The sequence below is a fragment of the Brachypodium distachyon genome, unplaced genomic scaffold (genome assembly GCF_000005505.3).
Source record: "Brachypodium distachyon strain Bd21 unplaced genomic scaffold, Brachypodium_distachyon_v3.0 scaffold_14, whole genome shotgun sequence".
NCBI lineage: Eukaryota > Viridiplantae > Streptophyta > Magnoliopsida > Poales > Poaceae > Brachypodium > Brachypodium distachyon.
In genome coordinates, this window is record NW_019841145.1 from 8,821 (window position 1) to 20,560 (window position 11,740).

The 11,740-nt window shown below is 48.6% G+C and overlaps 2 protein-coding genes across 11 annotated transcripts; one reads left to right on the plus strand and one right to left on the minus strand.

Moving 5' to 3' along the window:
- Positions 1–965: 965 nt before the first annotated feature.
- On the minus strand, positions 966–6,504 carry LOC106865646. The gene is made up of 5 exons (XM_024456469.1): positions 6,468–6,504; positions 2,300–2,402; positions 2,168–2,221; positions 1,807–2,094; positions 966–1,710 (listed from the first exon to the last, which is right to left on the minus strand). The coding sequence occupies exons 2-5, from the start codon at positions 2,394–2,396 to the stop codon at positions 1,427–1,429; spliced, it is 723 nt and encodes a 240-aa protein (XP_024312237.1). The 5' UTR covers positions 2,397–2,402; positions 6,468–6,504; the 3' UTR covers positions 966–1,426.
- Positions 6,505–6,727: 223 nt separating this feature from the next.
- Positions 6,728–11,557, plus strand: LOC104581476 (disease resistance protein RGA2). 10 transcript variants are annotated; one of them, XM_014896218.2, is made up of 6 exons: positions 6,728–6,887; positions 6,986–7,098; positions 7,215–7,241; positions 7,333–7,452; positions 7,952–11,120; positions 11,218–11,557. In XM_014896218.2, exon 5 carries the CDS (start codon positions 8,032–8,034, stop codon positions 11,092–11,094), a length of 3,063 nt encoding a protein of 1,020 aa, XP_014751704.1. In that variant the 5' UTR covers positions 6,728–6,887; positions 6,986–7,098; positions 7,215–7,241; positions 7,333–7,452; positions 7,952–8,031; the 3' UTR covers positions 11,095–11,120; positions 11,218–11,557. The 10 variants fall into 10 exon arrangements, with proteins under 10 accessions (XP_014751704.1, XP_024312238.1, XP_014751705.1 ...); XM_024456472.1 differs by having other exon boundaries at positions 6,795–6,887; positions 7,030–7,098; XM_024456470.1 differs by having other exon boundaries at positions 7,215–7,452.
- Positions 11,558–11,740: the final 183 nt, after the last annotated feature.

Here is an 11,740-nt window from a genome sequence, read left to right on the forward strand (position 1 = left end):
ACTCCCAATCGCTCTACAGGCTACACGCCATTCTTCCTCGTATACGGGGCGGAAGCTGTCCTACCAGCCGACATTGAACACGACTCTGCACGAGTGACCATGTATACGGAAGCCGAGGTAAAAGAGGCCCGAGAAAATGATGTTGACCTGCTCGAAGAAGCACGGGAATTGGCTCTATCCCGGTCGGCCATCTATCAACAGCACCTAAGGCGTTATCACAGCCGAAAAGTCAACCCGCGAGTATTCCGGGAAGGGGATCTCGTCCTCCGACTTGTGCAGCGCACAGCCGGCATGCACAAACTATCACCCCCGTGGAAAGGATCCTTCATTGTGAGCAAAGCGCTTCACAATGATTCCTACTATCTTATAGATGCACAAGATCCCAAGGCGAACAGGATGGACTGGTCAGGCGAGGAGACCAAGAGGCCATGGAACATAGCTTTGCTGCGTCCGTTCTATACTTGAGAGCTGAGTATTTGTATCGTTTTTTCCTTATGTTGAATATTTTAAGACAATGAAATTATCCGCCGGGTTCTTTAAAGAAACTCGGGGACTTCCATATCATTTAAGTGCTATATTGCAATTATTTTTCGTATGTCGGCATGGCTTAGTTGTGTAATCTTATGTCGGTTTAGTAATGTGTCGGTATCAAAAATCCCCTCTATGACTTCACTGCTGTCCGCAACCCGGCTTCATGGCAAGCTAGAGACGGGTACAAGATAACCGAACACATGAAAAGCGATTGCGGAAACAAGCAAAGAAGCGACCCGAGATGCACGTTCTTTTAACTCGGCATTTCTTTCTTAACTTGGATATTGCCAAGCGAATTCATCGAGTTACTCTTTTCAAAAGGGTGGTTTTATCACTTTGTGATTCATACGTCGAACGCCGACAAGGCAGACAAAAGACCCGAAGTCATAAAATTTCACTAAGAGAAAAAATGAACTAGGGGACTCGGTCGGGAATTCGATAAACAAAAGACTTAATTAAATTAAAAACATAGTGCCTGGCAAACAAAAGTATGGTATTCTGGTTACATTTGCACCCGGCATTCCGGGGATCTGATAATTCTAAGTTTTTTCTGACATAGCTAAGAAGAGACAGAGGGGTTGTTGGCGTCGGAACTCGGAGCATCCGTCGCGGTGGAGGCCGACTCGACGGCGATCTCCTCATCCACTGCCTCTTCCTCATCTCCGTCGGTCATCTCGGCTTCGGCTTCAGATGTCGGGCCCTCCACAAACTTATGCACGTCGGCATACTGGATGAAGGAGTAAGCCCGCTCCTTGCGCTTGGCGACCAGCTCGGGATCCGTGAGATAGGGGGAGCCGACACGCATCGACTGCAGCACGTCGAGGTTGATGCCGTCGTACCAAGACAGTACGAACGACAAGGCCTCGTCGGCGCCGATGCGTGCGGCCGACTCCCGCTAGTCACTCAGGCGAGACTCCACCTCCAGCAAGCGCTTCGCCAGCTCCCGGATGTCCATCGGAGCTTCTTCTCCCGGCCATAGAGCGCGAAAGGCCCAAATGCCGGCATTCAGCATGTTGACGCCAAATGACTTCAGTGGCTTGACCCGGCTTGCAATGCTCACCAGGTAATCCACCAAGTCGTATTCGTACGGCACCACTGCTGCCGCCTCTGCTGGATCCCTCTTTCGGCGGGCCTTCCTCACTGCCTCCTGGGCACTCTCGAGGGATAGGGGGAAGAACTCTGGCAAAGACAGACAAATAGTAGTGAGTCTCAGCACCCTATTGTTGTTACTCGGACAAGTGATTAGATGAAGCGATTTGAGCCAAGACAACTTACTCGTCAGCATATTGTCGATTTTGATGAGCTCGTGCCGGACGACCTTGAACAGCTGGGTCTTCTCGGCATCCTCCAACTCGGCGGCAGTGGCACGGGTGTCAAGTTGGGCAACTAGACCCTTGCACTTTTTCACCTCGCTCTCCAGGCGGATCTTATCATCGGCCTGGGTAGAGAGGGCCGAGGTGAGTTGACCCACCTCGGTCTGATGCGCCTCGACCTGTGCTGCAATCTGCGCCTGCAGCCGGGTCACTTCTTCTCGATGCTGCTCTGCCAGCCGAGTCTTCTCATCTGTTTGGCAGACATATATTACAGAGGCTGAAATCTAATATGGATGAAACCCGGAATAGGGATGAAGTGATACCTTGGACCTCGGTGACGCGCTTCAGGAGCTCCGCCACTTGAGCATTGTCCCCGGCTGTGAACAAGAGCAAGTGTTAGTTTTCGCAGAGCATTGATACTCGGATAAAGATTTATTCCGGTAAAATATACTTACCCTGGCTCTCGCGATCAGCCCTCAACGCCTTGTGCGCCGCCGCCAGCTTGTTATACTTGGCTAAAAGCCCTTTGAAGGCTGCGGTGCGCTTGTACATGCAGAGCTACAAAACAGCGATTCTCAGATAAGTCTACTAGAACAGGAAATCAACGATTATAAGCTTTAGGCCGACTATTCTAAACCCGCCTGAATCTCGGGGAATAAGTGTTTGAAGTTTCTAAGCTTCAGGCCGACTATTCTAAACCTGGCCTGAACCTCGGAGAATAAGTGTCGGAAGTTTCTAAGCTTCATGCCGACTATTCTAAACTGGGCCTGAACCTCGGGGAATAAGTGTCTGAAGTTTCTAAGCTTCAGGCCGACTATTCTAAACCCAGCCTGAATCTCGGGGAATAGGTGTTTGAAGTTTTATGAGATAAGCTTCAGGCCGACTAATTTTTACTCGCCCTAAACCTCGAGGACTAGGAGTGTAGATACTATACTGAAAATAGAAGTTAAGGTTTTTTAAGGAATTCTTCGTACCTCTGTAGCTCGTCTGGTCTCAAACAAGGCCACCTTGCTTGGTACATCTGGGCCGACACAGACTCCGGAGTCGCTGCTGGTGGAGGTCCCACCAAGGGGCTTTGCCGCGCTGACTGGAGGGTGCCGGAACTCACCTCGTAGTGGTCGGCGCTGTTCCAGTCCATCACGAACTGGCCCAGCGACCCCCAGCTGTGCCCGCTGGTCGTCCGGAGGGGAACTCCCTGCTGCCTTCCGGAAGGCCCCGGGCCAGTGGAACCCGGAGGCGCCAATCCTGCTGGAGTAGTGGGGCCCTTAGCTTTCTTGGCCCGCGCGGCAGCAAGTTGAGCGGCTTCCGGCTGCGATTGAGATGGAGGCAGCATCGGAGTCAGCTACGGTTCTTGGGGTTCCTGGGGACCCGTTGCCGGCTGTTGTGGCGTCTCCGAGGCATGCGGCTCCGTCGACGTCTCGGCTGCTGCTGAGGAAGGAGCAGCCCCGGTTGCCGAGGTCCCGGCCGCAGGAATCCCAGTCTGGCCGACGACCGTGGTGTCGGTGCTCGGGCCGACATCCCGGGCGGGGGATGTCGGATCCACGGCGGTTTCAGTCTCACTCGTGGCCGGGTTTGTAGCCTCGGCAAGGGAAGACAGAGCCGCCGGGATCTCAGACGCAATGCACGTCTGAGATTGCGTGGCCGTCAGAGCCGCCCTGCAGAATTAAAAGTTAGTCGCTTGCATGACAACAAAGAAGAAAACTGACATCAGCGGTTGAGGTGATATTGTCCTTACCCAGCGATCAGGGGCTTAGGCTTGGGGCCACGTGCCGCAGTTTTCTTCCGCTTCACATTCTGCGGAAGATCTTTCTCGGCAGTGCGCTTCGAGACTGCGCGTCTCTCCCGGACCGTTGCCGCAGCGGCGGCTGCGTCTGATGCCTCAACGGCAGGCTCGCCCGAGTTGGCTATTTCCAGGATAAAACAAGAGTAAATACTTTGCTAACAAGTATTGTAAGGATTACGAGAAGATGTCGGAGATCCTTACATTCGGTACGGCGAGGGCTGGCATGGGCGATCGGCATGAAGTCCTCTAAGTCCGGGTCCTAAACGTCGATGGACTTGCGCGGGGCCGCGAAGCGTTTTTCCGGAGAATTCCCGTCTTCCTTTCGCTGAAAAGAGAACCTCTGCGCAAAGAAGTCAGGTTGAGCCGAGATAAGTATTCATCAGATAAGTGCCGACATAATCATATGTCGGATATGAACAGGAGATAGGTAAGAACCAAAACTTACCGGAGGAGCGCGACGATCCTGGGCGTATGCCGGCATACCCCATGTCCATCGCTCCGACATGTTGGTCTTGGCGATCGCCTTGACCCGGCGCCGGACTTCAGCGTGAGTGAGCTTGAAGGTCGACACTCTGTCCGGGTCAAATTGGCCGCCATAGAAACACATCTTGTGTACCCGGCGCTGGAGCAGACACAGCCGCCGGTACACGAAGGTGGCCAACAAGTCATCAGCCGTCATCCCGTTGTCTTTCGGATCGTAGGTCCAGTTTCTCTTCTCCTCCAAGGGGCCAACTTCGAATCCCGGCAGATTGATCTTGTCGGCTTCGGAGGAGTTTTTTACATAGAAAAAGGTCTTGAGCCATTTTTTACATAGAAAAAGGTCTTGAGCCATTTTTTACAAGACTCAAGACCCTGAATCCGGGGGAAGGCAGAACCCCGGCGAGGAATAACGGTGGCGGCGCCGCATTGGGTCATCGGCTTCGCGGCGCCAGGATTGTCCTTGTCGGGAAGAACCTGTGGCCGGAACATGAAGTACCGGGACCACAGGTCGATGGAGGGCCAAAGGCCAAGATAGCCTTCGCAGCAAGTGATGAATGCCGAGAGAGTAAGGATGGCATTCGCCAGAAGGTGGTGTGGCTGGAGGCCAAAGAAATCTAGGAAATTCCTAAGAAAATCGCTAGCAGGAAGAGCGAAACCGCGTTCAAAGTGAGCAAGGAAAACAACGCGCTCACCAAGCTCTGGAGTTGGCACGGTCTTGTCGCCGGGAATCTGGCACTCAACGTCCTAAGGGATCCGCCAGGAGCGGCGGAGCCACTCGATGTCCGCCGGAGTCACGTCGGAGCCCTCCCAACCGGCTCGCTCGGAACCGGTCCTCTCCACAGCCTGCTGAGCAGCAGGGTCGACGGTGGGGTTGCGGGAGGAAGACGCCATGGGTGGAGAGTAGATCTAGGGTTTGGAGTTTTCGGTGAGGATGATGCTTGCGCGAGGCTCGGGCAAGCAAGCGAATGCGGCAGAAACTCAGGCAAGTGCGAGCGAACCAGCGGCGGCGAGCTTGGTGGCGAGAGCGAGAAACCGCAGCAGCAGAGAAGCTTTGAGCTGGCAGTGGCGGCGGAGTGCGCAAGGAGCGAGAGAGCAGAGGAAGACGAAGAGTGCGAGGAGTGCGAAGGGTTTTTTACCCTCGCCCTCCCCCTGTTATTTATACTAACGGCGCAGTAATGGGGCGCGGATCCCCCGCGCCCACTATCTCTGTGGCTAATGGGAAGATTGCGCACGATTTGGGGGCAGTTATTCCCATCAAAGTGCACACGCTTGGTTACCGCGCGGTGTGGGACAAAGAATCCCGTCGGATCCAGGAGGATAAGTGTTCGTGTGGGAACCGAAATTCCCCTCTTAATGACTCTGTCGGCTTTACTGTCTGATGGAACGCTGTAATCGCCTCAAAAAGCACACCAGCAGTAAATCGGATCTTATCCTCCCGTTAGTTTTGAGAAATACAGAGTTCAAGTTACAGGTGGCATCAGTATCGGCAGAAGAAGGCTTTCTACTGTCGGCCATGGAGAAGAAAAGAATCTCGGCTAAGGGCTGGATAAGCACGCCGACCCGGAATGTCGGAGTGATTTGATCTCGGTTAAAGAAAACTTGGGGTTGTCTCGGCATCCTTCTCGGCTAAGCCATGGTGGGCTTTGGTGGCTTGTCTATGGGAAACTATCGTGGCCCGACATCTTTTCCTGCTGAACCACAACAGCTTCGGGGAATAGTGTCGGGGGAATGACCCCGGGTAGAGTCATGACGACACAACTCTAGCCGAGATAACGGAGGCAAAGCCGGCATGGTTATGCATGCCGGCATCGTAAAGTCAAACTAACACTAAGCCGGCATCCCGGACGTATGCAGGCATGACTATCTTGTCTTATGAGTTTGCAAGATAAGGACGAGCACCTTGATCTCTCGACGGTCTAATCCTGACCACGCAGTGCAGAGTAAAGCAGTGCCATCATCATCTCAAAAAAGCAGTCAGCGCTTACGTACCGGTGTCAGGTGACTGCACAAAAGAAGCACCGAAAGAGAATCTCTGACGGAAGCCGGCAGAGGATAGCTGTACCCGTTGCAGGGTGCCAGGGAAAAGTAAAGTTGTCTTGTCCCCTACGGTGCTACCTGGAGGGAACCAAGCCGCGTGCCCAGCGAGGCCCAAAAAAGATGACGTTAGACTCAGCCCGCATGTCAGTGTGACATGGGCGGCCTATAAATAGAACCTTACCCTTCTGTAGAGAGGGATGGAGCACTTAGGCATCTAGGGTTTCCCCTTCTTCTTCTTCTTCCTCAAGAATACAGCTCAAGGAGCGTCATTGTAGAATTTGCCTATCTCGGCTAATACAACAAAGCAGGAGTAGAAGTCTTACCTCGACAAGAGGGATCCGAATCTGGATAAATCTGTGTGTGCTTGTGTAACTTGTGCGTGTTTCCCTTCACGTCCTCCCTCCTCCGGTTCCTCCTTCGTCCATCGGCCCCAAGTTAAGCCATCCTATAACATCTGCCGTGACACCACCACGACAAGAACAGTAATTGGTGGGATCTTATGCCTGCACAAGTAAAGCTTATGTTATAAACTTTTGTGTGAGTGGCTGAAAATAAAAGGTACAGCTAGTGGATGGGCCCAGTAGCTACTGATGGTGACATGCCAAGACGAAAGATAATGGCCAGCTGTTGATGAGTTAAACGTGCATTATTTTTCAGAGCAGCTTTGTTTGGGTATCCAATCAGTCCTCCTTATCTGCTCTTCTTGACTGGCTCAAGTATACATGCTGCTGCTATTGGATATGGTAAGGCATCAGGAAATCTACTACTCCGTATTAGAAATCTCAAGGTTTTGTCTGTTACATTCTTCTTCTCCAGTAAGTTAATACTCTATCCCACCCAGAGAAAGTTTAATCTTGGTGGCCGCTTGTGTTCGTCGTTCCGCAGTTGGTGCTAAACTCAGTCAGATCTCCTCTTGCAGCACTTCTGTCAGTTCAGTTACTGGCCTGTATTCAGGTATATGTTTGATCTCAATGTTCTACTACAGTACTTCTGGATCTATAACGCAGTGATTCTCCTTTTGGTTCACTAGCTAGTTGGTGGATAATCTTGCATCATCTATTCTATTGCAGGTGTAGCAGCAGCATGATTTTCTCCTGGTGATTAACCACCGATAATCTTCTAGTTATTATCTATTTCGATTCTAGCTTTAACTCGGCCTTGCGAGATCTGAATAGTAAGGATGGGCAGGGGTGACTATCATAGCAAACTGCGTCTTCAAGATGATCACTATTGAACCTGTTTACTCGTTGGAAGACTGGATTTTATGTTGTAAGACTGGATAGCAAACTGAATAGTAAGATTTGTAAGGTAAAAAGACTTGAAATTAATCGGTTTACTTCAGAGCTTGTGACCTTAATTTTATGAGTACAATGGATCGAGTAAATTATCATTATTTCTAGCCTACCATTTGGGGTAATATGTAGAAGCGAAAACATATGGCTGGATGATTACTCTGTATGTTGTAACTCAATCCAACATTTTCTGTGGTTCGGTGTCTACTGTCTAGGCTGCTATGCAGCATCCATTTGATGGCCCCTCAACTGAGCAAAACAAACCAGTAAATCATTTTATCATACAACACTAAAGCACGGGTAAATGTAGATGTCAATAGACTAAATACTTGGCTTGGGCCTACTGCTGAATCTTTATGTTGCCGCGCCTGGTCGCGCTAGGCTAATTTATTCATATGTTAATAACAACTCAGTAGTGATGCCTGTTACTTTGTTCTACTATCATCAATCATAAATCTAGTGAGAGTTGTTTCATTTTGAAAGCATGTTAACATACCTTGTGCATTCATTTTCAGACTTCAGGTTTTGCCACTCTGAAAAAAGTCACCCTGGTGCTGTGGGGGGATCTGTGGCGCTAGCTGAGTTTGTCTGATCGATGGCAGCCATACTAGAATCTTTGCTTGGATCATGTGCCAAGAAGCTGCAAGAAATCCTTACAGATGAGGCCATACTAATCCTTGGGGTGGAAGAAGAGCTCGCAGAAGTGCTGCGAAGAGTAGAACTGATACAGTGTTGCATTGCTGATGCTGAGAAAAGGAGGACAAAAGATCTAGCAGTAAACAGTTGGCTTGGCCAACTCAGAGATGTTATATATGATGTTGATGAGCTCTTGGACGTAGCTAGATGTAAAGGAAGCAAGCTACTGCCCGACCATACTTCATCATCATCAAGCAAATCAGCTGCATGTAAAGGCCTTTCAGTTTCCTCTTGCTTTTGTAACATCAGGCCACGACGTGACGTTGCTGTACGGATTAGAAGCCTCAACAAGAAGATAGAGAACATTTCAAAGGACAAGATATTTTTGACATTCAGCAATAGTACACAACCTACTGGAAATGGTCCAACATCCAAACTGATAAGAAGTTCCAACCTTATTGAGCCCAACCTTGTGGGAAAGGAGATCAGACATTCCAACAGGAAGTTGGTGAACTTGGTGCTTGCAAACAAGGAAAATATGTCCTACAAGCTTGCTATTGTTGGAACCGGAGGAGTTGGCAAGACAACACTGGCCCAGAAAATATACAATGACCAAAAAATAATAGGAAGCTTCAATATACGTGCATTTGTTTGTGTTTCACAAGACTACAATGAAGTTAGTCTTCTGAAAGAGGTTCTCAGAAATATTGGTGTGCATCATGAGCAAGGTGAAACCATCGGAGAGCTGCAAAGAAAGCTTGCAGGAACAATTGAAGGAAAGAGTTTCTTTCTCATTCTGGATGATGTGTGGCAGTCCAATGTATGGACGGATTTGCTAAGAACTCCATTACATGCAACAACTGCCGGGGTAATATTGGTCACCACACGAGATGATCAAATTGCAATGAGAATAGGTGTAGAGGATATCCATCGAGTTGATCTCATGTCAGTAGAGGTGGGATGGGAGCTACTTTGGAAGAGTATGAACATCGATGACGAGAAAGAAGTGCAGCATTTAAGAAACATAGGGAATGAGATCGTTCGTAAATGCGGTCGCCTCCCTCTTGCTATCAAGGTTAATGCTAGTGCTTTGACTTGCAGAGATCTCACAGAGAATGAGTGGAAAAGGTTTTTGGGCAAATACTCCCAGAGCATTCTCTCTGATGAAACAGAAGCAGCTCTGTATCTAAGCTACGATGAATTACCACATCATCTGAAGCAGTGTTTCCTTTATTGTGCTTTGTACACTGAAGATTCTATCATTGAACTTCGTATTGTTACTAAGTTATGGATTGCTGAAGGCTTTGTCGTGGAGCAACAAGGCCAAGTACTAGAAGACATAGCAGAAGAGTACTACTATGAGCTAATCCATCGGAATCTGCTCCAACCCTGTGACACATGTTATAACCAGGCTCAATGCACAATGCATGATCTCCTAAGACATCTTGCTTGTAATATATCAAGAGAAGAATGTTTTATTGGTGACGTTGAGACATTAAGTGGTGCAAGTATGTCAAAACTGCGACGTGTTACTGCCGTCACTAAAAAGGAAATGTTAGTGTTACCTAGCATGGATAAGGTGGAAGTGAAGGTGAGGACTTTCCTAACTGTTCGTGGTCCATGGAGACTTGAGGATACATTGTTCAAGAGATTTCTTCTTCTTCGTGTTCTGGTTTTGAACTACTCACTTGTACAGAGCATTCCAGATTATATAGGAAAACTGATACATCTACGGTTACTTAATCTAGATTATACTGCTATATCTTGTGTTCCCAAATCTATTGGTTTCCTAAAGAACCTTCAAGTATTGAGTTTGAGATTCTGTAAGGATCTGCACAGTCTTCCTTTGACGATGACCCAACTCTGCAATTTAAGATCCCTCTGGCTTCTTCGTACAGCAATAAGTAAGGTTCCAAAAGGAATAGGAAAACTGATGTTCCTGAATGAAATAGTAGCATTTCCTGTTGGTGGTGGAAGTGATAATGCTGATGTACAGGATGGATGGAAGTTGGACGAGTTGTCTTCTGTATCGCAGATTAGGTATCTTCATCTGGTTAAATTGGAAAGAGCTGCTCATTGTAGTCCCAATACAGTGCTGACGGACAAAAAACATCTAAAGAGTCTAATCCTAGAGTGGACTGAACTTGGAGAGGGATCATATTCAGAAAACGATGTTAGCAATACTGAGAATGTCCTTGAACAGCTAAGGCCTCCAGGCAACCTGGAAAACTTATGGATTCATGGATTCTTTGGTCGGCGCTATCCCACCTGGTTTGGTACCACCTGTTTGTCTTCACTGATGCACTTGGATCTCGAAGATCTACGATCATGTGTGGATCTTCCACCGCTTGGGCGGCTACCCAACTTGAAATTTCTGAGAATTGAGGGATTATATGCAGTTACCAAGGTTGGACCTGAATTTGTTGGTTGCAGGAAGGGTGATTCCGCATGCAATGAGTTTGTTGCTTTCCCTAAACTTGAATGTTTGGTCATCGCGGATATGCCCAACTGGGAGGACTGGTCTTTTTTGGGGGAAGACGAATCTGCTGATGCGGAAAGGGGAGAGGATGGAGCTGCTGAGATTTGTAAAGAGGATGCCCAATCTGCAAGGTTGCAACTGCTGCCTCGTTTGGTGAAGTTGCAACTATTTTATTGCCCAAAGCTGAGTGCTCTGCCGCGACAGCTTGGAGAGGACACCGCCAGTTTGAGGCAGCTCACATTAATTGGAGCAAACAACTTGAAGGCCGTGGAGGACTTCCCACTGCTCTCTGAGTTTCTTTGTATTGAGGACTGTGAAGGCCTGGAGAGGGTCTCCAACCTCCCTCTCGTGTCAGAACTGTATGTCCTTGGCTGTCGAAACTTACGCTTTGTAGATGGTTTGGGCAGTCTGCAGCGGCTGGGGCTGGCCGAGGACATGCAAGAGGTCTCCTCCCGCTGGTTACCCGAGCTTCAAAACCAGCACCAACAACTGCATGATGGCGAAGACCTGGATGTCTTCACGTACACTTTTGGAGGACAATAACAGTTGGATGGCAACGGAAGCACAAGGTATGAACAGCACGTGCATATATATTGGTTGGAAATTTTAATTTGTGTCTTCATTCTCTCTCTGAACCATAATTCTAAATTAACATTAACGACGCAGCTCATCGCTTGGACGGGCAAAGCATGAGGCATACTGATCACTTGGACTGGCAAGTCGAGAGAGCACGTCATTGTTGAAGATGTGAGCGATCGAGCTGGGTGAAGAAAGTGCCCTGTTTTTCTCCAGGCTGCTGCCCTGGAAATGTATCGAATTTTTCTTTCTGAACCTAATTTGCTGTACTGAACCTCTGTGGCGTGGTTTCTTTCTTGGAATGTAACCGACGAATTTCGTTTCGGTTTCTTTCTGAACTGTGATTCTGTGACCAGGGGACGGTTGCTGTATTGAACCCGTGAATCTTGATCTCTGAATTGAACCGACGAATTTCAGTTTGTTTTCTAGATATCTCTGAACTTTTGGTGTAGATCTCTTAACGCTGAATTGGTGGTTTTCCGCTGTTGTACTCATGTACTGACATTTTGTTCACGTATTATGCTCATTGTGTAACTAACTATTCGTCCGATACATTTAATTGTTGTCGAAATATTGCAGGTATCTAGACACTTTCTAAGCATAGATACATCCA

Coding starts and splice junctions, on each gene's coding strand:
- LOC106865646 (XM_024456469.1), bottom strand. CDS start 2,396: ATGTACAAGCGCACCGCAGCCTTCAAAGGGCTTTTAGCCAAGTATAAC. Junction 2,222..2,299: donor GGCTGATCGCGAGAGCCAGG/GTAAGTATATTT, acceptor TCTTGTTCACAG/CCGGGGACAATGCTCAAGTG. Junction 1,711..1,806: donor AATCGACAATATGCTGACGA/GTAAGTTGTCTT, acceptor TGTCTTTGCCAG/AGTTCTTCCCCCTATCCCTC.
- LOC104581476 (XM_024456470.1), top strand. CDS start 8,032: ATGGCAGCCATACTAGAATCTTTGCTTGGATCATGTGCCAAGAAGCTG.